The following is a 21,875-nucleotide window of genomic DNA, read 5'->3' on the forward strand; positions in this document are numbered from 1 at the left end:
GCCAAAAGACTAAATACTAATAATATGTAGTAAAAGGCGAGGGTTATGAAAAATTCAAACCAAAGTGAAAGGGTTGTTTGTGAACAAAAGCATAAAGATGAATGGTCAATGTTGTAAGTTGGAGGACCAAAATTGACAAAAAAAGATGTCACTTTACTGTTAAAACTTTTCATAACTTTAATATATATATATATATATATATATATATATATATATATATATATATATATATATATATATATATATATATATATATATATAAAATGTTGTTAGGATTTGTTAAAATAAAAAATAATTGACAATTATTTGTTTATTACGAAAAAATCAATTGAAGCTAGGTTTGTTTAATATCCATTTTTGCTAATTCATCCACTTTTGGGTTTAATATGTTTTTTTTTCAATATATATATATATATATATATATATATATATATATATATATATATATATATATATATATAGACTTAGATTATTCTATTCTAACTAATTATTGTGCGGATATCGTATGCTATGAGAATGATAAAGAAAATATTTTGTTTGATAATATAAATAAGTTCAATCTTACATAACTATTGTCATTAACACACATTCCCACTAATTAAATCGTCTATAAGGTTATTATACACTTATTATTATTATTCTCATTTCTGTTAGAATATTTGTCAGAATGTTTATTGGGTCGTATTCTGTCAAAATGAAAATGAGTGAAAAACGATGTGCGAGAAGAAAAATAAATAATAATTAACGAGAATACATAAACACACAATTGACTTATCATACATACCAAGAAAAGGTATAATCAAATTTGAGAAAAAGAAACTAATAGAAACCGAAATACACGCAATCAGATTTCTCAAACCAACAAAATATATGATCAAAATTAAGAAGATGCAAAAAAAAAAAAATAGAACTAGAAACACACGCGTTTGGATATATAATCAAATTTAAGAAGAATAATTATTAATAATAATTATTCTTCTTAAGAGGTATGGGAATCCCTTATAAAAAAAAATAAGGTTATCTCCAATGCATTCAACTCATATGAGTTCAATGGATTGACACATATATATTCCACTCATTATACAACTTTGCCCATTAAACTCTATATTTCATTAAACTCTATTCAATTTAATGGATTGTCACATCATTTATCATTTTCTTTTTATTTATTGTTATTTTTTTAAAGATTAAATAGCATGAAATTAAAAATTAAAAACTACAATTAAAATTAACATTAATTAAAATTTCAAATAAAAAATAATTTTAATATATATATATATATATATATATATATATATATATATATATATATATATATATGTGTGTGTATGTGTGTGTGAGGAGAGAGAGTATAGAGTTCAATGGGGATTGGACTTCCCATTCTATTGAATCCTAGTCATTTTCTGGGGATTTTGAGTTTAATGAGATTAACTTTCTATTAAACTCCTATTGGAGATGGCCTAAGCAAAGCTACACTCCCAATGGGCAGGGTTTTGAAAACTGTGGGTATCCCCCTTTTTTAAAAATATACACCGATTTAAATATGCAAAGTGAATTTTTGAAACAATTGGTTGATTGGTGAAAAAGAATCACCCACCCCCAATCCCATACATGATGTTTTTAGATTAAGAATAAAAAACATGATATGTGAGGCATACATATACATGTTAATGTTCTTCATTATTATATTCTGAAACTTTCAACGAGTCAATGATCTAAAAAGAGTTGCTGCAAAATTTTATAATATGTTCTTGTATTGATTTATTATTGGTGGGAAATTAAAGACGTTCCTTTCATTATATAAGTTTTCAGGAAAATGCTCCAACACAAAATTATTATATTGCGTATACTTTTCAAAGTATAACACAATAGCATAAAGCACATATTTCAAAAATACAATGTTGCAATAAAAAATAGAAATGTAGTAGTGCTAATAAGTAAAAAAAACATGGAAACTATTTATTCAATTTGCATTTACACATTTACACCTAAACGACATCACAATCACAAGAACCAGAATGAGAACGATGAATCTCTGAGTAGTATTGTTTTTACTGGAATCTCTTCATTTTTCAGGGATGCAAATACGATCAACAATAAGATTTTGTATTAATAAATATCATTTTCCCAAAAGCATTTGTTTATTTGTCCTACCATTTTGTTGAAACAGTAGACTAACACCAAGGTGAATCGGAACTCACCGATTTTATACCTGATTTACACCTCACATGATGCTCTGCTAGGAGCAGTGTAGGCCAACTCAGGGGTTGCTGGAAGAATGACCTTTTTACAGACAACATTTTTGCTTAACAACAACTTCACAAGTCTCTCCTTAAGTACAGAAGAAAGCAAATCACAACTAGTCAAAGCATCAAACGACTGCACCACACCTTTTCTTTCAAGCACATCAAGAGCCGATAACACGCCCCTAACAATCAAATCTTTCCTTTCAACATCATAATGATCCACCAAAAGGAATAAAAACTCCAAAAGATTTTGTGTCATGTCAACATATTTAGGCACCGAGTTTATCATCAACAACATTGCAGGCTCAATGTTCATTATATTATCAACTTCTTCATGAAAGAAAAGAAAGTCATACAACAATGCCAGCTTCACATTAGCTTGCACATGATTCTTACTACAACATGTCAGCAACCAACCAATCACAGCCCATCTAGGAATCACATTTGATAGGATTGTTTTATTAGAAGGGTGATGTGCACAACAGATAAACCGAACAATATCAATCACAACACTCTCCTTTTCTTGGACATTAAGAAACTTCTTCCCAAACCAAATTTGGTATCGAGTTTGACTTCCGAGTTTGACTTGTGTAAGCAAGAATCGCAAGTAAGTTTCCATTTCAGGGGTAAGACGAAGTAAAAAGTATCTGCTAGAAGTTCTTGATTGATAAAGCTGTGAAATATCTGAAAACCCTAATGTTTTGAAATTACCAGGAAACAATAAGAGATCTTTCCATATTTCTTGAAATTCAGGCACATGAACTAAGTCTTGAAGAAGCCTAATCAAATCTCTTCCGATTTTCAAACATAAATGGAACTGTTCCTTGAAAACCCTAATACAGAATTCGATTTCCTTCTGCTTCAAAGTGTCCAAATTTGAGTTTGATGAAACTCTACAATGATCAGCCAAGAGCCTAAGAAAGACATACATGGCGCTTGATAACACCAATGGTTGTTCTTCCAGCAAAGACTCCCATTTAATGGAGAAAAGAGTAACCAATTCAGAACACAACCACAAATTTGCTTTGCTAAAATCACCACCACGAGTTTGCCTCAACAAAGCCACTAACAAACTATCTATTCCAATAGCTGATACACGGATCATTATTGAAGTGACTCCAAGTAATTGAATTTTCACATTCTCAACAAGCTTTGAATACAATTCATCAACTAACCTGGTAAGTAAAGCTGTAAACAAACTGTATCCATCAGTTATGATGCCATGTAAGTGTTTGATATGAACTTCTGCCAAATGAGGTTCACATAGGATGCCATATAGAATAGCTCTGTTGAGATTCGAGTATTCAGGTTGTGTAAGGATTGTTAATGGAAACGGAGGCCTCAATTGGGATTCCAGAAGTTGAAAAGATTCTGTTAGAGACACATCAAATGGGTTATCAGCTTCATGTGTGGCTTTGTAAATGAGTCTAGATGCCATCAAAGATGAATCCAACAAAGAATTTACACACGCTTAAGGGCTGTTTGGCAGGATCATTCAGACATATGAATGGCACAGAGGCTCTGAAAAAGCTGCATCTGAATGAAAACATGATGTTTGGTTAGACATCTGAATGGTTGTACTGAATGATAAAAATCAACCCTTCTGTTTAAAATAATAATATAAACCAGAAATCATCAAAATGGAATCCCATTGATGTTCACTCATCCACATGAAAAACAATTTCACCAGTTCACCCTTCTATATTTTCTTACATGTAGCTAGGTTTATCTTTAATCATTTATAATGAAAGTTTTGACAAAAGTTTAGGTATATAACATCAATTTACTATTAAAGAACAAATGCATCACACAAGATCTCAACCAATGATATCAGTTTGTGGGAAAATTTAAATTCAAATATATGCAGTACAAATATTCTTTCCTGCATATGCATAACAAGTGGTTCTTTTTACGTAACAATTTCAAATTAAATTCAAATATATGGAGTGCCTATGCATATCAGTTGCAAATAGTTTGTTTGTTCCCACATGCATAACAATTTCCCAATTCCTGGATACATCAATTATGTTGCCCAATATAAATATGACAGCGATTATTTGTTCCTGCATATGCATATTTGTACCAATTGCCCAATACCTGGATGCATAACTTTATGATCAAAAACACATGTGATGCATTTTCCACAAACCACCAACAATATAAAGTACACAAATAAATGTCTAGCAATGAAGCAAATGTTATATACACGACTGCAGGTGAAGCCTGATAAAAGACAATCATTTTTCATTTAGGTTTTGCATCAAACACCTGGAGTGCATGTTTGATGAAACAATACTTAAAAATGAAAGTTGTGTTCAAAATTTTAGTATATCGACCATAAGGGAAGCTCAAAGGGAGACTTAAAGTTCAAAATTATTGTATTTAACTGAGACATCATTAAGAACAGAGCATATAATCGACATAGTATCTTGAGAATAGCAGCATCGAAATAGTAATCGCTTTTTTGTATAATAAAGTTATAGAAACACCTACTGGAATTAGGTTTGCGATTAGGGAGAGTAGAGATATACCCGTGGGAACGAAGCAATGAAGAACACGGACTATAGAGATGAGTCGAGAAAGACGCCAATGGCTTGAGTGCGAGTATATGAAGGAAAAAATTGATCAGAGGAGGGAAGGTCGTCGTTTCTGTGATGGAGGCGATAATGAAGAGGGTGGCTGCGGCCGGAGATGCGAAGCTGGAGAGGCGCGATTTGGACGAGTGAAGGAGCGTCGTTGGATGCAAGGCGAGAGAGAAGAGGTTTTGTATAAAAGAAAAAGCATTTTCATTTATTTTTATTTTTTTCGACAAAAATATATTTTTATTATGAATAAAGGTTGTCAAGATCGGGATCCTACGTAGGATCGTTTTCGGGATCGTAAGATCGGGATCTTAAGATCCCACAAAATAAAATATAATTTTAATTTATAATTTTTAATCATGAAAAATAATTCAAACATTCAATTTTTCGTTCAAAAGTTATAAAAAACTTCAAAATATTAGTCATAATTTGCAACACAAAATGATAAATGCTAAATTGGTAAAGGGTAAAGGTCATAAAGTGGTAAAAGAAATCAAGGGAGGTAGGATCGGATTTCGATGCTAAATTGGTAAATGGTGGTCCCCATGTTATAACATGTTAAAACATGTTAAGAGGTAGAGAGAGAAAGAAAAAAAAAGATTTGATTGGTTGATAAAGGCAACAACCAATTAAATTTTTCGTTACATCTTGTATTCGTCACAACGATATATTCCATAACACCCCCTTAACGAGAAGGGAGTGGTGTTCAGCTTGTTATGACCCGGTTATAAAGTGTCATATCAGTAATAGCATTATTTCTTTTTGCCCATACCATGTGTGCTCTAAGAAAGTCACAACATGGCATGAAGATGTTATGTGTCATTATAAAGATGAATGTTGTTATTGTTGTTCCGCTTTTAACCAATTTCCTAAATTCAACCCAAATCATTTGGACTTATATCATGGTTGTCATTATTGACTATGATATTTGATTATATATTAAATAAAGTTTTATCGATCACCAAAACAATAATGTATCTGTTATAATTTACAAACTTGTGGACGAAACTAAAGATAGTTGTTAAATAATGTAACATTTATTTGTAAAATTTGTAAGAATATGGATTGATCTTGATAATTGACAAGAATGTTATTGATTAAGAGAAAATTTGATTTGTAATGGTCGGACTATTTTCCCTAGAAATTCAAATCGATCATTACCAAAGAGTTAGATAAAAAATGATAAGGGAGGAGGGAGTCGTTCCCTTCCAACCCACCGAACCCACTGTCACATCATTTTTTCTCTTTTATTTTTCTTCATCTTTCCGAACCCACAACACATGAAAATCCTATCTTTTTGAACCCACTCAACTCACTCAATTAAAAAAAATACAAAACAATCAAATGTAAATTCTTAATTAGCAATAGAGTTATCGGGGGTACCACTCCCGCTTCAACGAGTAGGTTGATTGGTTTCACTAACCCACTTCATCATCTCTCTCTACTTTCTCTTTCTTATTTTCTCTTGTACCATGTGTTTTAAAACTTGTACCTTAGTTGTTTTGTATTTTTATTAATTGAGTAGGTTGAGTGGGTTCAAAAAGATAGGATTTCCGTGTGTTGTGGGTTCGGAAATATAAAGAAAAATAAAAAAGAAAAATTGATGTGGCAGTGGGTTCGGTGGGTTGGGAGGGAACGACTCCCTCCTCCCTAATAAATTAAAGGCGCAAGAAGTGTCTAAACATATGAGAAATATCTTAGTCGTTTAAGTTAAGAATATGAGTTTTTAGTTGAGTATAAAAAGAAATGAGATATGATGGTGTCCTTTTATGGTAAAATTTTGATAAACGGTAAACTGGTAAATAGTAAAAGACATAAAGTGGTAAAAAAATTCATTTTCAAAAAAATAAAAAAAAATAAGGTAGGATCGGATCGGATCCCGATCCTATCTAAAATCATATGATCTTACCCCAAATATGACCCGACTCGTTTTTCATACCTAATATTGTATGATCGTATAATCCTACGATCAAGATTGTGATTTTGACAACCTTGATTTTACTTATAACGAATTCCATAGAATTGGGTCAATCACCTGGTATCAAAAGACTTCCGAACCCTTTGAAGATTCTTATGCTCCGAATTCCACCTACCCAACCATTCTTCTTAAAATAAGAGATAATTATATTATTTGTTTACTATCTTTTTATAGAGTGAGAAATATAAAGCGGAAAGGAGGGTCACTAACAACAAGTGAGGGGAGGGTGTGTTGGGCCAAAAGAAATACTAACAATATTTTGAAATTAAAACAAAAACGTATATTTATAAAGAATTATAAAAAAAAGATAGAAAATCATTTTAGACAAAATTGCAAATATGGTCCTTGCGGTATGCATTTTTTTGGGGTTTTGGTCCAAACCACGAGTTTTTTTGGATTTGTGGTCCTTTTGGGCTAGTTTCATTATAAAACTGGTCCCCGATAAACTTGAAAAGACGATTTTGCCCTTTTAATTTGTTTTTTCCATTTACTTAATTATTTTTTTCTTTTATTTAAATATAAATGTTAAATCAAATCAAGAATGGGACCCACCTGCTCTCTCTCTCTCTCTCTCTGTGTGTGTGTGTGTGTGTGTGTGTGTGTGTGAAAAAAAAACTCACTTCCCCACCATTGGCCACCATTTGGCAACCAACAACCCTAACCTCCTCTCTTGTTCAGATAATCAACCACCACCACCATTTTTGTTGTAAGGAAGGCCGAAAACCGCCATCTACTACCTTCACCGGCGAGAAAACCACCCACAACCACCACCACTGTTGATTCCGACCACCACCGAGTTCCCCCTCCTCCCCCACTCGTGTCTCCATCCAATTAAAACAGAAGCGAAGCGACAGAAGGTCGTCAGAGCAGCCCCCTGCCGCACGCCACCGCAAATCGTTGCCATTCGCTGCTGTTGCCGCCGACATCCTCCAGCCACCGCCGTCCGCTGCTGCTGTCGTCGCTGGTAAGCCATTCATCCCCTCATTCCGTGTAGATTGGTCGTTTCCCCTTAATCCGTTTCATCAGTCAAATCGAGGGACGAAGGTCTCGATTTTTTTTCTTGTGTGTTGAAGATGGGTCTGTAAATCACGAGTTGGAGAATGGTGGTGCAGGTAAGGAAGAAACAGAGAGACTTATGGTGGCGATTGCAATGGAGTGGAGGAGGAGGCGATCCCGCCGTCTGATGTGGTAAGGGAGGTTGCTCCGGCAACTCCCTCGTGATTCTTCTTTCTGTTCCGGTGGCACACCCATAGAGGGGAAGCAACAGCAGCAAAAGGGGGTGTTTGGGTGAGAGAGAGAGAGAGAAGTGGGCCCAAATTAGTTATTTATTTTCTTTTTCCTTTAAATTAAATAGAAAAAATATAAAAAATGTATTAGAAAGGGCATTTTAGTCTTTTCAGTTTTCCGAGGACCAAAATTAAAAGCAAACTAGCTCAAAAGGACCACCAATCCAAAAAACTCGTAGTTTGGACCAAAACCCCAAAAAAATACATACCACAGGGAGCATTTTTGCAATTTTGTCATCATTTTATTTGTAAAGGGACCAAAAGCTCTACAAACACCTTCACTAGGGACCAAATTTGCAACTTGATTTTTTTTAAAAACCAAAACTGAAGAAACCAACTAAACTCGTGGACCAATTAATTTACTCAATATAAAATTAAAGGCTACCAACAATCCAACATTAATATTTAATAGTATATGTAATATCAAACCAAATTGAGTGCATAACGACGTAATGATATCATATGCGTATAATATTACTTTTTTATTACGATTATATGCAAAACAAATAAAATGTATACACAGCAAAAGCTTAAAAAACCCACCCATCCGTATACGAAGACCACCTTCGTTCTCACTCACTCTCAATTAGGCTTTGTGGTTCTCTGTTTCTCGCGCTCTTGGATTCTTCATCTACTTTGCTTCTCGTTGATCAATCAACCACTGTAAGTTTCATCTCAGTTTCTCTATTGATTGCTTTTTTTTTTCTTAGATCTCTTGTTCCCTTTTTTTTTCTTTTCCATTTTTGATTGAAGATCCCTAATTTTTTTTTCTTTGAACGGATGTCTCTGTAATTGCCTTTTTTTATGTTTCTGTTTTTATTCTTTTTATCTGATTGATTATAGAGTACATGCCTGTGTTATGATGAGTTAACATGATGCTCCACATGTGTCATCGCAGCTGTATCTGAGCTCGACCGATGGAAATTAAGTTGTGGATTTAGATAAGTCCAATAAAAGTTTCATTTTTGGATTTGATCTAGACTTTTAGATGCTAGCTAGTATTTTTTGCTTGGTTGATTGGAATTTTGTTAAATCGATGTCGGACACGCACCGATGAATGGACGTTACAGATTCGATTTGAGGAAACAGTTCGTTAATTTTCTTTCAGATTTTATACTCCTTATTATAGCTTTTCTTTATCGTGTAGACGTAGTTTGGGTTAAAGGATTACTAACATATTATATACTAATAGTCTAATACGAATATGCAGCATACGAAGTTACCAATTGGCTAGGATAAAAAGTAAAACATATTAGTTCCCTTGCTAAGATAATTTATGTACCAATTATGTAAACAAGGGGATTATTAGGTTAAATAAGCCTGCAAAGTTTAGGTTTATGGTTAAGTAGAGAAATTCGTATTTCTTTTGAGGACACAGATAAATGTGTATATATATTTATGCGAATACTTATGGTTGTGCATAATACATGAACAAGTCTTGAGAGTTAACAGTTCTTTTATCTGTAATCGTGTTTGATATTGATGATATTGTGTTTCCTTGATTAGGCAACCATGAGCGAGGAAGGTGAGAAGACTTGTCCACTTTGTGCTGAAGAGATGGATCTAACAGATCAGCAGCTGAGGCCTTGCAAATGTGGTTATGAGGTGTGGATCATTTTTCTTTTAGTTTGTGCTAGTTGTTAGACAAGTTACTTTCTAAATCTACATTCTTTTAGTGTCATTTTAATTGTTACGAGTAGCATGAATAGTACTTAAAATATGGAAGCTAGCACTTACCACTTAGTCCCCAAGTTCTTATTATGCTTGAATCCACAATACATTTAAGCAAAAAAGGTGTTGTCTTTACTCTTTAGCCATGTTATGCTGATTATAACCTTGATGAGGCATTATATATATACAGATTTGTGTTTGGTGCTGGCATCACATAATGGATATGGCTGAGAAGGATAACACAGAGGGGAGGTGCCCAGCATGTCGGACTCCTTATAACAAGGAAAAGATTGTGGGAACAGCATCAAAGTGTGAAAGGTCTGACTCTGTATGAATTATGATAGCTTGTATTTAACCTTATATAATTTTTTTGTTATGGTTCTATTTGTTTTCTTGGCTTCTCTCAGATTGGTTACTGGAATGAGTGTGGAGAAGAAACAGAAGTCACAAAAGGGGAAAACTAAAACTTCCGAAGGAAGAAAGCAGCTTGGTAGTGTCAGGGTTATTCAACGTAACCTTGTTTACATTGTAGGACTACCTCTTAATTTAGCAGATGAAGATGTATGTATTGTATTGTATTGTATTGCCTTCTTTTCTCTCTCTCCATATAATTCATCTTCATTGTTCTTTCATTCTGGAATTTCAAGTTTCAACCCAAGCTCTGTTTTGTTAACCAGATTCTGCAGCAGAAAGAATATTTTGGTCAGTATGGGAAGGTATTAAAAGTGTCTATATCTCGGACAGCAGCCGGTGCTATTCAACAATTTGCTAACAGTACTTGTAGTGTGTAAGTTCAAGTGTCTTTGATTAAATTTTATATTGTCTACTTTTCAAGCATCAAAATAAATTCAAACACTTATCTTTAGAAGACACAAGGTAACATATATAGATAACAAATCAAAAGAACTTACCAATTCTCCATTCCTGATGTCTACATTGTTCAGATATATTACTTACTCCAAGGAGGAAGAAGCAATTCGTAGCATACAATCAGCACATGGATTTATCTTGGAGGGTAGAACTTTGAGGTTGAAATCAAAGACTATAACATGATCAAAATGTTTCATTTATCTCTTTATTTTAGATGATAACAAGTGGGATTTTGTTTCAGGGTATGTTTTGGGACCACAAAGTACTGCCATGCATGGCTAAGGAACATGGTATGATTAATAAATGCATTATTGGTGTCTTTATGGAAAATTCAGTTTATCAGCTTTACTCCTCAACATGGTATAATAATATTTATTTGGGTGTTGAGCACTTTTATTTTGTTTATCCAGCCTTGCACCAATGCTGATTGTCTATACTTGCATGAGTTTGGACCAGAAGAAGATAGCTTCACTAAAGATGAAATAATAACAGCATATACAAGGTATTTTCATATCGATAATTTACAAATTGTTATCCATGCTTGTTTTGAAACATGACATTTGTTGTTCAACCATCATAACCTAATGGCTAATGCATGCCCCAACCCTTTTGGTGTGAAACATTATCTTTTCTTTGTGTCAAATGCTTGAGTGTCTAGACTCTAGATGGTGATTTGATTGTTTGAAAAAGGAGATTCCTATTTCTGAGCAATGCTGTGGTGGGGTTACAGACTTACAATACAGAATGTCTAAATGTGTTGGCTTTTCCTTGTGTGATGAATAATGATGGATGAATATGTCCCTTTATCAAATTTGAAACCCCCCCTAGAAATAGTATCATAGCATCCATATGTTTAGTTGCTGATTAAGACTCGATTATAATGCCAAGATTTGAAATCCTGAGATGGTTGGAAGTTTGGAATAATTTATTGATTCAAGGGGTAAAGATTAGGCTTTCAGATAAGTTAGAACTAGAAGACTTTTTTTAAAGGGTCCATGTAAAACCATTGACCTTAAACATAGGGTTTGATGAGTTTTCGGTTATTTTGTTAGTTGGAATGAATTTTGTGTTGGTTTATTGTCCCACAAGTTAACTTACATAGTGGTTTTAAAGGAATAGAGTTCAGCAAATTACTGGTGTTACAAATGACATGCAAAGGCGTTCTGGAAATCTATTACCACCACCTCCAGCTGATGACTACTCTAATAACAACACAGACACTAGTTCTGCATGGGAAAAACCTATAAATAAAACCACCACAACAACCAATGTAAGATATTCTGTCATGTGTTGACCTTTGCTAATCTTCTTTTGTGTTGATGTGTTATATTGTCGTCTGGGATTTCTCTTTCTGCTATATAAATTATAACCAATGTGTTACATGATTACATCTCCAGTTATAAAATTTTCTCTTCTCTTATTGCATGCCAATGTGATTATTAATAGTTTAATTTTGTTCTTATGGTGATTACTTACATTTCTAGCAGAATCCTGCAAATGGTATGAAAGTTCCCCTGCCAAATAGTAGTTCAGGGAAATCAACAGCACTTCCTGCAGCAGCTTCATGGTAAACTCCGTCCTTTCAATCTCTGTGTTTGTGCAAAAGACGTAAACGCCCTTAGTATGGAATAAATTACCTATTGATCTGGATGTGTTACAGGGGAACACGTGCTTCAAATAGGCAGCCAAGTTTCAAAGAGCTAGTAGTAGAAAAGGGTAGTCTGGGGAATAATCCAGTATCTATAAAAGAAGATGTGGATAAAAACATATCCAATAAACTCTCACATCCTTCAGATATTTCCCGGAATTATTCAAATCCTGTTCCAGATGAAGAACGGATTATTAACAACTTATCTTTTGATATGTCATTGAGTAGCATCAATAACAATCAAAGATTACAAGCGTGTGAATCAGAACCTTTGACCTCAAATGAAGCAGAAAACACAACTGTTTTAGTATCAGATGTACAAAAGAAAGTAGCAATTAGTGTAGCAGAAGAAGATATGATGTCTTTCAATGATGAGAGACTCGGAGATACAGAAGCTATACAGAATCTTCCTCCTAATTCTTCTCCCCCAAATAATCCCATGGGTTGTTATCCGCTACATGCATGTGTATCGCCTAATGGTGGTGTAGATCCTCCGTCTTCCCATCTTGCAAATAATAATATACCAATTACAGTTAATGACTACTCATCCACTGTAATTGGTAATTCTTCCAGTTCCAGAGAATTATTATCCAACGGGCATTCATATTTCCATGGTAGTACGGAAGGGTGTAAAAGTGAAATTGGCGATTTGGGAGAAAGCAGTATTATATCTAATATTTTATCCATGGATTTTGACCCGTGGGATGAGTCATTAACTTCACCTCAGAATTTGGCTAAGTTTTTAGATAAACAACCTGAATCTCATAGTCATAGTCATAGTCATAGAGTTTTGAGTTCAAGAAACAGCAACCAGTCAAGATTCTCATTTGCAAGACAGGATGAAGGATCCAATAATGGAGATTTTGGTTTTGAATATAAGAATTCCAACTCTTCTGATTTTGTCAGTAATAAAAATAATAGTATTTATATTGACAAGAAGCATAGTAATTATAATAATGGCAGCAACGGTTTCTCTTCTTTTAGCTTTGAGGAATCTGAAAATTTTGCCACCAATAACTTTCCCATGTCTGAAAATAAGATTTCAGGTACGTAAATGTTTACGTTTGTTGTATAGATATTATTATGCATATCATGGTGATGGATGATTTTATTTATAATATGTAATTTTTGTGGATGCAAACAAACAGTTTCAAGAACACAGGTGTCTGCCCCTCCTCCTGGATTTTCAGGAGTGAGCATCAGCAGAGCACCACCTCCAGGGTTCACATCTCAGGAGAGGATGGAACAAAAACAAACCTTTGATACCCCTACCCCTACTCTATCACTGTCAGGTTAGTGTTAGGTGTCATTTTTCATGTTTACTCATATTCATAGGCCAAAATACAGAAAACCTACATTTACTCGAAATTAACATATATATATATATATATATATATATATATATATATATATATATATATATATATCTTTTTCAGGGAACCATATGTTACTGAGAAATATGGGTGGGGGTGGTGATTTGGAGTTTATGGATCCTGCAATCTTAGCAGTGGGTGGTAGAGTAAATTCCAATTCCCCACCTGGGCGTGGCTTTGGCTTAGACATGAGATCAAACTTTCCTTCTTTTAATGAAAATGATGTGAGGCTTCAAGTTTTGATGCAAAGATCCTCCTTTTCTCAGCAGCAAAACCCTAGAAGATTGAGTGAAGTAGAACTAGATTTCCCTCAACAAATTAATTCTTATGCTGCAATTCCGTCAAGGATGGTTGACAACAATCATCTTTCATCTCATTATCAGACCAGTTTCCAGCAGCAGCAGCAGCTGGCTAGGAGGTCATTGATTTCTTCTAATAATGGGCATTGGAATGAAAATAATGATATGAGACTGGGATTGGGATTGGGATTGAACAACGGATATTATCATTCAGCAGTAGGTGTAGGTCATGAGGATACAAAGTTTCACTTCCCGACTTCACCTGATTTGTATAACACAACATTTGGAATCTGATTCATTGGCTGGCTACCTGTTTCTGAGGTTGTTGGAATGGAATTAATACAAAGATTGTGTAACCCGGAAATGGGATTCATTGAAGGAAGGATCTATCTAAGCCTAGTCTGTAACAGTGGGGCAGGCTTCCAGATACACCACAAGGTGACTCACTCTTAAATCATTCCTCTAATAATTTTTGGTTTCTAGTAAACCCTTGATTATGCAACAAAGTGTTTTTTTTTTTTTTTTTAATGAAATACACAATGCTGTTTCTTTTTAGAATGCTATCTTTCTTTATAACCAATAACCTGTCTAACCATTTTTTTTTTAATTGTCAGATTTAAGTGATAGTGTTGGTTGAATTATTATGTTTTATGTTTTTGTGTTAGCAGGCAGGCAGGCAGGCAGGCAGGCAGAGCAAGTTATGAGGAGGATGCTACTGTTCCCGGAGCTCAACTTGGTGCTTATTATGGTCTACTTGTGATTCTCCAGTCAAGTCTCTATACCATCTGTACTGAATCGTTGAAGATACCTTTTTTTTTTTTTTTTTCCAAAATTAAGAAGTTGTCTGTATCTGATTTTCTTACAACTTAAAGTTTGAGCCAAATTTAAAAGGAAACAACACAAACTTCCAAAGCTTTGATTTTATGACTATTCTTTCTTGTTTTACAAGGACTTTTATTTGATAATTTTAATGCTTGAATCAGTCATTCTCTTGAAGCTCTTGAAGTGAAGACCAGACCCCACATACTAACAAGCCTGTTTTTACTTTTTATTCAATCAGCAATTTATTCAATGAAAAAAGAAAGAATGAAAAATACTTCTAGCGCTATTTTGAATTTTGATGATAAGATTGAGGTGGCTTTACAAATTCAATGTATAATACAATGTGTCACAAATGGAGACTGTAAAAAAACATGGAATTGTATCATAACTTAAATAACATACATCATTCGTGAATTTTATTTGCGGTTTTCACCTCATGATGTATATATATAAATCTATAAACAACATTTGAAAATCTCGCATCTAAAAACACAATTTGTTTTTTTTTTTTTGAAGTCAAAATACATCTTTTCCTATTACGAATCATTACAAATTCTAAAAACCAATTAATTTGGTCCCTCGTCCTTTGCTTTGCCATGTCGAGGTGTATCTTGTATACTAGATACTCAAACCAAGTGTTCCCATCAAACATTGTATTTAAGACTTAATGCAAGAAATAACAACATATACTTACATACATTTATTTCTTTCTATTACAACATTTAATAATAAACAAAGTTGTCAACCAAAGACTATTTTTCACAAAGGACTAGGATAAAAAAACGCTATACCACTACGAGAACTACAATTTCATATGGAATGGGGCATGTCAAACGAATAATCTAGTATGAGTTTAAATGTCATATATTATATATACCCTCAAGAATTCCTTGCCTGCTGCAAATAACGACCGAAAATGAATGGTGGTTATCAAACAGCTTTCAAAAAGAATGGATCCTGTTCTGCATTTAAACTTTCTTTCCTCTGCTTGGTATTACTGCACCCAATTAATTAATGTCAACAAAACTTATTGCTTATTCAGAAACACAATCATTTCATACCTTCAGATAATTATATATATAAAAAAATGTAAATACCATTTGCCCAAAAATCACATAGAATCCAAACTAATACAAAAATAAGAAAATTCTGAAATGTCCATCAAGGTTTTTAATGGTTTAGAGTCCCTAATCTTTATTTCTCGCATTCTCATCTGAATTTTAGGCATGCGTCTCACTTCATGCCATGGGAATTAATATTGTGCAAGATTCAAGAAAACTAGTTTTCGATACAGACTCATGTGGTAGGTTTAAATTATATAAATCTGAAAATCAGAAACTTATTACCTCACAACAAAAAGGTATAATGGTGATAGTCAAAAGGACCAAAAGTACAACAATATGAAACCACAAGGATCAATCATATAACAAGATGACAATTTTGACTAAACTTGTAATTTTCACTATAAGACAAGGACCATTTCTTCAAATTTACTCTAATTAATAAAATTAACATTTCCAAGAAAACATACCTGTGATGTAATATAATCAACCCACATCAAGGTCAGGGATTTGGGAGACAACAGGCCAATACTTGGCTTTTCTACCACCACATTTTTTTCTCAATTCCAGTGAAGAAGAATCCACCCACAAACGTGAAAGTTTAGGCAGCAGCATCTCGGGCAGATCTCTAAGTTTCGGGCAGGATCGAATAAGAAGTTCTTCAAGGCAGGTCAGGTGATGTAACTCCTCCAAAACCGATTCCAACTCCATAAAACCATGGATTTGTAATAAAGTTAAAGATGGTGGAACAACAAATGATGATGAAGTTGTATTATTCCTATTTCTTACATCTTCTTCTGACTTTGCAAATGGAACAACTCCCGAATTCTTGCCATATAAACTGAGTTTAACAAGTGAGGTCGGGAAATTTTGTGGGCCCCACTCCGACATGGGCTTCTTTAATCCTCCTATTGTGAGGGTAGTTAGATTAGGAGGCCACAAAACACAAGGGAAGGTGTAGTCTATATTTGGACAATCTCGTATCCACAGCTCTTCCAAAGATGTGAGATTTTGCAAATGCTCATGAGGAAATGACTTGAGATTCTTGCAGGAATTGATCTCGAGGTATCTGAGGCAAAAAAGGGGAAGAAAACCAAAACCTTTTTCTGGAATGGATTCTATGTTATCACAACCACGAATTATCAGTTTAGTGAGATGAACTAAACAACCTTCGGGAAAAGAAGAGAGATTCGGAACCCTAGCAATTGAAAGATACCCGAGTGATGACAAAAACTTGTTGAGAAGACAATTTGCCTCAAAATTATCAAAATAGCAAATGCTAAGAATCTTTAAAGTAGATGGGAGATCTTGCAGTGTTGGGAAAGTCAAAGATGTAATTGAACGACAACCGTATATATCCAAGTTTTGGATACCATTTGGACAATTGTAACTCTTGAGTTTTGGACAATTGAAAAGTTCCACTTTTCTAACAGATTCAAGGCAAATCCCCGAATCCGAATCCAAATTCACCTCATTCTTTCCCAATGATACCAAGTTTTTGCAGAATTTTACTCTCAAATCCCATAAACTCACAAGAATCTTGCATGCCTCTGACTCTGATTCCCACAAGTATCTAAGCTCATCACACCTCGTGACATACAGATGTTCAAGTGACCCAAGGTGCTTTAAAACTTCTCCATGTAGTTGAGTAAGTCCTTTGATATTCTTCAATGACAATTCTAGAAATGACGAAGACACACCAACTAAGCTTCTTAACACCGATACAGAACATTCCTCTATATGTAAAACCTCAAGTGAAGGTATCAGGTCAATTGCCACTTCAGCTAGTTTTGGACAATTTATGATAGAAATCTCACAAAGACAAGGAAATGATACATCTTTGTCACCACCATTGGTTGACCATATCTCCCAGCCTTGCATATCTCTAAATTCCAAAACTTGAAGTGATGGAAATCCAAAGTCATGAGAATTAATAGGCCGAAGAAACTCGGAATCCAGTCTTTGCAACCCATTCATGCTTTCAAGAAACAACTTCTCAAGTGATTGTAGATGTCCAAGTGTTGGTAAATACGTACAACTTTTACACCCACGTAGTGTAAGTTGTGTTAAGCAGACAAACGAGGGATCCCCAACCCAATTAGGAAATTTCATTCCCATGTAGTTTAAAATCTTCAAGCTTCTCAACTTCTCATAAGGCCTTAGCCCTTCAAGAACTTCATATTCAATATTTTCATTCCGGGAATCATCAAAGACATCACTCCACTCCATCTCCAAATCACGAATCCCCTTCTTTTGCTGTAAGTTGACTTCTTTTGCATGTATTGCATTGAACACTTTGTGCAGCCCCGTAATTGAAATTTGACCTTGAAGATGCATTAGCCCTTTAAGCTCGGATATTTTGAACCCGTTTGCTTCTCCAATGATGATTTTGGATAAAGTTTGTAGACTTGTCAATGCACCAATCCCCAAGGGCATCTTGGTCAACTGTGGCGTGTCACTAATGTCTAGATGCCGTAGGTTTATTAACTTTACACAGCTATCTGGCAAGCTAGATAACAAATGACAACCAGTAACCAACAAGCTTTGTAGGTTATAAAGGTCACCGACTTGTTCTGGTAAACATGTGATGTAGGTTTTGGAAAAATTGAGGTACCTCAAATGCTTGAGACCTCCAATGGATTCTGGTATCTCTTTGATTGAATAATTAGCTAGGCTTAGCACCCTTAGGAACTTTAGTTGGGGAATTAGTTCTACAAGAACCTTGTTAGATAAGGAGGATCTTTGCCAGGAATATAAAAACCTTACTGACAATGCTAAGAAAGTTCGCAAGCGTCTAGCTCTTTGCAATGCCTTGAACTTTCTGTATACTCCATATCTTTGAATATATGAAAGATGGTGGAACTTCTCCAAAGCTTCAATCTGGTCATAATCATCCATCTTATCATCCAACATAAAGAAAAACTCTCCTGCAACACTTGTGGCCAAGTCATTTATCAGATCATGCATTGTATATCGTGACCTATCGTTAGTTGAATGCTGAAAAAACGACCTTGACTCTAGCTCTTGAAAACATTCACGACCTAAACTCTCCATTGACTTGCTTCCATTTAATTCGTGCAAAAACCCTTCTGCCATCCACAGTAGGACTAGTTCATCCTTGTCAAACAGGTAGTCCTTGGGGAATAAGGAGCAGTATGCAAACATCTGCTTCAAACGTGGAGGAAGATCATAGTAGCTTAGTCTTAGAGCAGGAAGAATCTTACTTTCATTATGTAAGCTCCATATCTCACTATTCAACAACTCCTCCCATTCTTCATCATTTGTTTTGGTCCGCAAAACCCTCCCGAGGGTTATCAAAGCCAAAGGCAATCCACCACATTTCTTCATGATACCTTCACCATGCAATTTAAGTGTTGGATGTGAATCGAAGTTTTGTTTACCTAATGCATGTTGAGCAAATAAGGAAAGAGCTTCTTCATTTGACAAAAGCTCGAGAGGGTAGGCATGAACAGAGTCCATCACTGATGCAACAGTGGTCTTCCTTGTTGTGACAATAACTTTACTTCCAGGTGCCCCTACCACGAAAGGGCGTTGGAGAAGTTCCCACTCCTTGTAGTTTTCATTCCATACATCGTCTAGAACAAGTAGAAACCTTCTCTTTGAGAGTTTTTCTGTAAGGGCCACCTGAAGCAGATCTAGATTGGCAAAATCTTGGTTCCCTCCACCTACAGCTTGAAAAACAGCTTTGCTGATATTGAACACTTCAAACTCATCAGAAACACAAACCCATGCCATGAGTTCAAAGTGATCCTTCACTTTCTTTTCATTGTATAAAACTTGAGCAAGAGTGGTTTTCCCTATCCCTCCCAGACCAACTATGGACAAGATGCTGAAATTTTCATTACATGATTCATCCCCCAACAACTTATCGAGCAATACCCTTTTATCACCTTCCCTACCCACAATTCTGGATTCATCAACCAGTGAAGTTTCCTCCAATCTTCTACTTTCTCTATTTCCCCTTTCAACGTTATTAACCAACCCTAGAATGTTTTTCTCCTCAACAAGATGATGCAATTTGGTTGTAATCACATCGAGCTTAGAACTCATTTTCCGGCCATACTTAATTGTACGAGGAGTGAAATTAGTACAACAAGTTGGAACGATCTTCAGTACCTTACAAGAGTTGGTGCTGGTGGTGGCATAAGTTTCTTCATTCAAGTGGCGGCGCATAGCTTCGGTGGCCAAATCATCGAGGACGTCGTCTATGTCGTAAGCTAAATGCTGGAGTTTGTGCAGCCATAGTTGAACAGATCTCTCTCTTAAGTGTTTCTGGCCTGCATCAACAAGCACAGCTTGGATCTGAGACAAGGTGTTGTTCCATTTGTGGAGCTCGGAATAGATTCCTGCAGATCGAGCCAACCTGATCAAGTCAGCAGAGGCCAGCTTCTCAAACAGCACTGTGATAAATGCGCCTATAAAGATTTCAGCAACAGCCATTAGAGGACTAAAAGAAAGATTGTTTAATTTTTGGGGATTTTGGTTTCAGAGTCGGGTAGTTATGAGAATTCACACTTTCACAAATGAAGCAAAAGAGTTGACTGTGTTTGTTTGTGTGGTGTAGACAAATAGACTGTAGACACACAAAAGATTTCTTGCCTACCACACTACACCATAAAATCCACATGTGCAATATATATAGTCTATCTATGTTTAGAGAAATTTGTAAATTTAGCCCAAGCTAATTAATTTGTAAAAATTTGTTAAAAATTAGCAAATTATGCAAAATAAGTTAAATAACCATAGAAATCGCAGACAATTAGTATCATCAGCGAATTTGTAAGTCCAAATGTACTACCCATTAACGCACAAAAGCACGTTTTGTATGTCTATGACTTGTACATTCGCATATGAAAGTTCATCTGTGATTTTGTTCTAGCCCATTTGCGATCTGCTCTGTTGAAGTATAAATACCCTTTTTTTTTTTAAAAAAAAAACTTATTTTTGTTGTTACAAAGAAAAAACTCTCTCATATTCTCATACTCTCTGAATAAGAACGATAGACGAAGTTAAGATTTTTTTGCTAATTTTTATCTAAAATCTCGTAAGTTGTACGGATTCATAGTCAACACTATTAGATTTCGTAGTAACCTTAACAAATTCGTCATCAACTAAGTATTTACAAAAAATTACACCGACAAATCACAGATAGGATGTAAAACATATCGTAGATGGGGCACACCCATCTGCGATTTGGTGAAAATTTTCTAAAAAAATCTTTTTATAGCTTGGAGCAAATAGCGATGGATGAGGATGAAATATCAGGTGGACTCACCAAATCGCAGATAGACACCACCAAATAGCAGATGGCTAGACAAAAGCGCAGATAGACCCTTGCCATCTGCGATTTGGATGGCTACTTTATGCTTTTTTTTTACAAAGTCATTAGCATTTTTTTTTTGGCTAAATTAGCAAATTTCTCCTATATTTATATACTTCATTAATTATATTAATTTAATTTTTGTATAACCTATAATATTCTTTATATTATTTTAATTTAATATTAATATTTAAATTTTCAACGTATCAAAATAATAGATCTTAAACAACTTAATAGTTTAATGATGAATCATGAAAAATATTTAAAAAACTAAAGGTTTGTATTCTAAACATAAATAAATATACTCCAAATCAACAAACTTCCGCGATGTCCATCAAACCTTCATAATATTTGATGAGTTTTAGATTTAAATTTAATGAATTAAGAGTAAATTAATAATAATAAGAAAAAATTCATATGAATGTCATATCAGCACTACATGAACAAAACTAGTTTGAGAAATGTCACGTCTCAGGCATACGCCTTAAGGCAAAGGAGTTGGAAATCACATATGAAATAGCCCTCATATGACATGATTAAGGACGTCTTAATTAAACACGAAGGCCTAAGGCGGGCAAGACAGAGTGTGACGGCCCTCAAATAACCTGATTTAAGGTGTACACCTCAAGACGAGGGAGTTGGAAATCAAATATGAATTGGAGGCCGATGCCTCAACTAAATAAGACGGCCTACAATGA

At 34.7% G+C, this 21,875-nt stretch overlaps 3 protein-coding genes across 6 annotated transcripts; 1 reads left to right on the top strand and 2 right to left on the bottom strand.

Annotated features, from left to right (window-relative positions):
* Positions 1 to 1,901: 1,901 nt before the first annotated feature.
* Positions 1,902 to 4,999, bottom strand: EMB2739 (embryo defective 2739). Its single transcript, XM_079048637.1, has 2 exons — positions 4,778 to 4,999; positions 1,902 to 3,782 (listed from the first exon to the last, which is right to left on the bottom strand). Exon 2 carries the CDS (start codon positions 3,682 to 3,684, stop codon positions 2,218 to 2,220), a length of 1,467 nt encoding a protein of 488 aa, XP_078904763.1. The 5' UTR covers positions 3,685 to 3,782; positions 4,778 to 4,999; the 3' UTR covers positions 1,902 to 2,217.
* A 3,603-nt stretch (positions 5,000 to 8,602) lies between these two features.
* On the top strand, positions 8,603 to 14,877 carry LOC145112477 (uncharacterized). 4 transcript variants are annotated; one of them, XM_079048638.1, is made up of 14 exons: positions 8,603 to 8,755; positions 9,599 to 9,697; positions 9,954 to 10,081; positions 10,171 to 10,324; positions 10,441 to 10,550; positions 10,708 to 10,791; positions 10,875 to 10,923; positions 11,044 to 11,135; positions 11,747 to 11,903; positions 12,118 to 12,200; positions 12,294 to 13,327; positions 13,430 to 13,573; positions 13,718 to 14,391; positions 14,622 to 14,877. In XM_079048638.1, the coding sequence occupies exons 2-13, from the start codon at positions 9,605 to 9,607 to the stop codon at positions 14,245 to 14,247; spliced, it is 2,658 nt and encodes an 885-aa protein (XP_078904764.1). In that variant the 5' UTR covers positions 8,603 to 8,755; positions 9,599 to 9,604; the 3' UTR covers positions 14,248 to 14,391; positions 14,622 to 14,877. The 4 variants fall into 4 exon arrangements, with proteins under 4 accessions (XP_078904764.1, XP_078904765.1, XP_078904766.1 ...); XM_079048639.1 differs by having other exon boundaries at positions 14,626 to 14,877; XM_079048640.1 differs by having other exon boundaries at positions 12,121 to 12,200.
* Positions 14,878 to 15,137: 260 nt separating this feature from the next.
* LOC145112478 (putative disease resistance protein RGA3) lies at positions 15,138 to 20,373 on the bottom strand. The gene is made up of 2 exons (XM_079048642.1): positions 16,307 to 20,373; positions 15,138 to 15,772 (listed from the first exon to the last, which is right to left on the bottom strand). Exon 1 carries the CDS (start codon positions 20,295 to 20,297, stop codon positions 16,323 to 16,325), a length of 3,975 nt encoding a protein of 1,324 aa, XP_078904768.1. The 5' UTR covers positions 20,298 to 20,373; the 3' UTR covers positions 15,138 to 15,772; positions 16,307 to 16,322.
* Between the last annotated feature and the right edge of the window lie 1,502 nt (positions 20,374 to 21,875).

This window comes from Lactuca virosa, chromosome 5 (genome assembly GCF_052849685.1).
Source record: "Lactuca virosa cultivar CGN04683 chromosome 5, Lactuca_virosa_CGN04683_v6, whole genome shotgun sequence".
Taxonomy (NCBI): Eukaryota; Viridiplantae; Streptophyta; class Magnoliopsida; order Asterales; family Asteraceae; genus Lactuca; species Lactuca virosa.

Coding starts and splice junctions, on each gene's coding strand:
- EMB2739 (XM_079048637.1), bottom strand. CDS start 3,684: ATGGCATCTAGACTCATTTACAAAGCCACACATGAAGCTGATAACCCA.
- LOC145112477 (XM_079048638.1), top strand. CDS start 9,605: ATGAGCGAGGAAGGTGAGAAGACTTGTCCACTTTGTGCTGAAGAGATG. Junction 10,551..10,707: donor GCTAACAGTACTTGTAGTGT/GTAAGTTCAAGT, acceptor TACATTGTTCAG/ATATATTACTTACTCCAAGG. Junction 12,201..12,293: donor CTTCCTGCAGCAGCTTCATG/GTAAACTCCGTC, acceptor GATGTGTTACAG/GGGAACACGTGCTTCAAATA.
- LOC145112478 (XM_079048642.1), bottom strand. CDS start 20,297: ATGGCTGTTGCTGAAATCTTTATAGGCGCATTTATCACAGTGCTGTTT.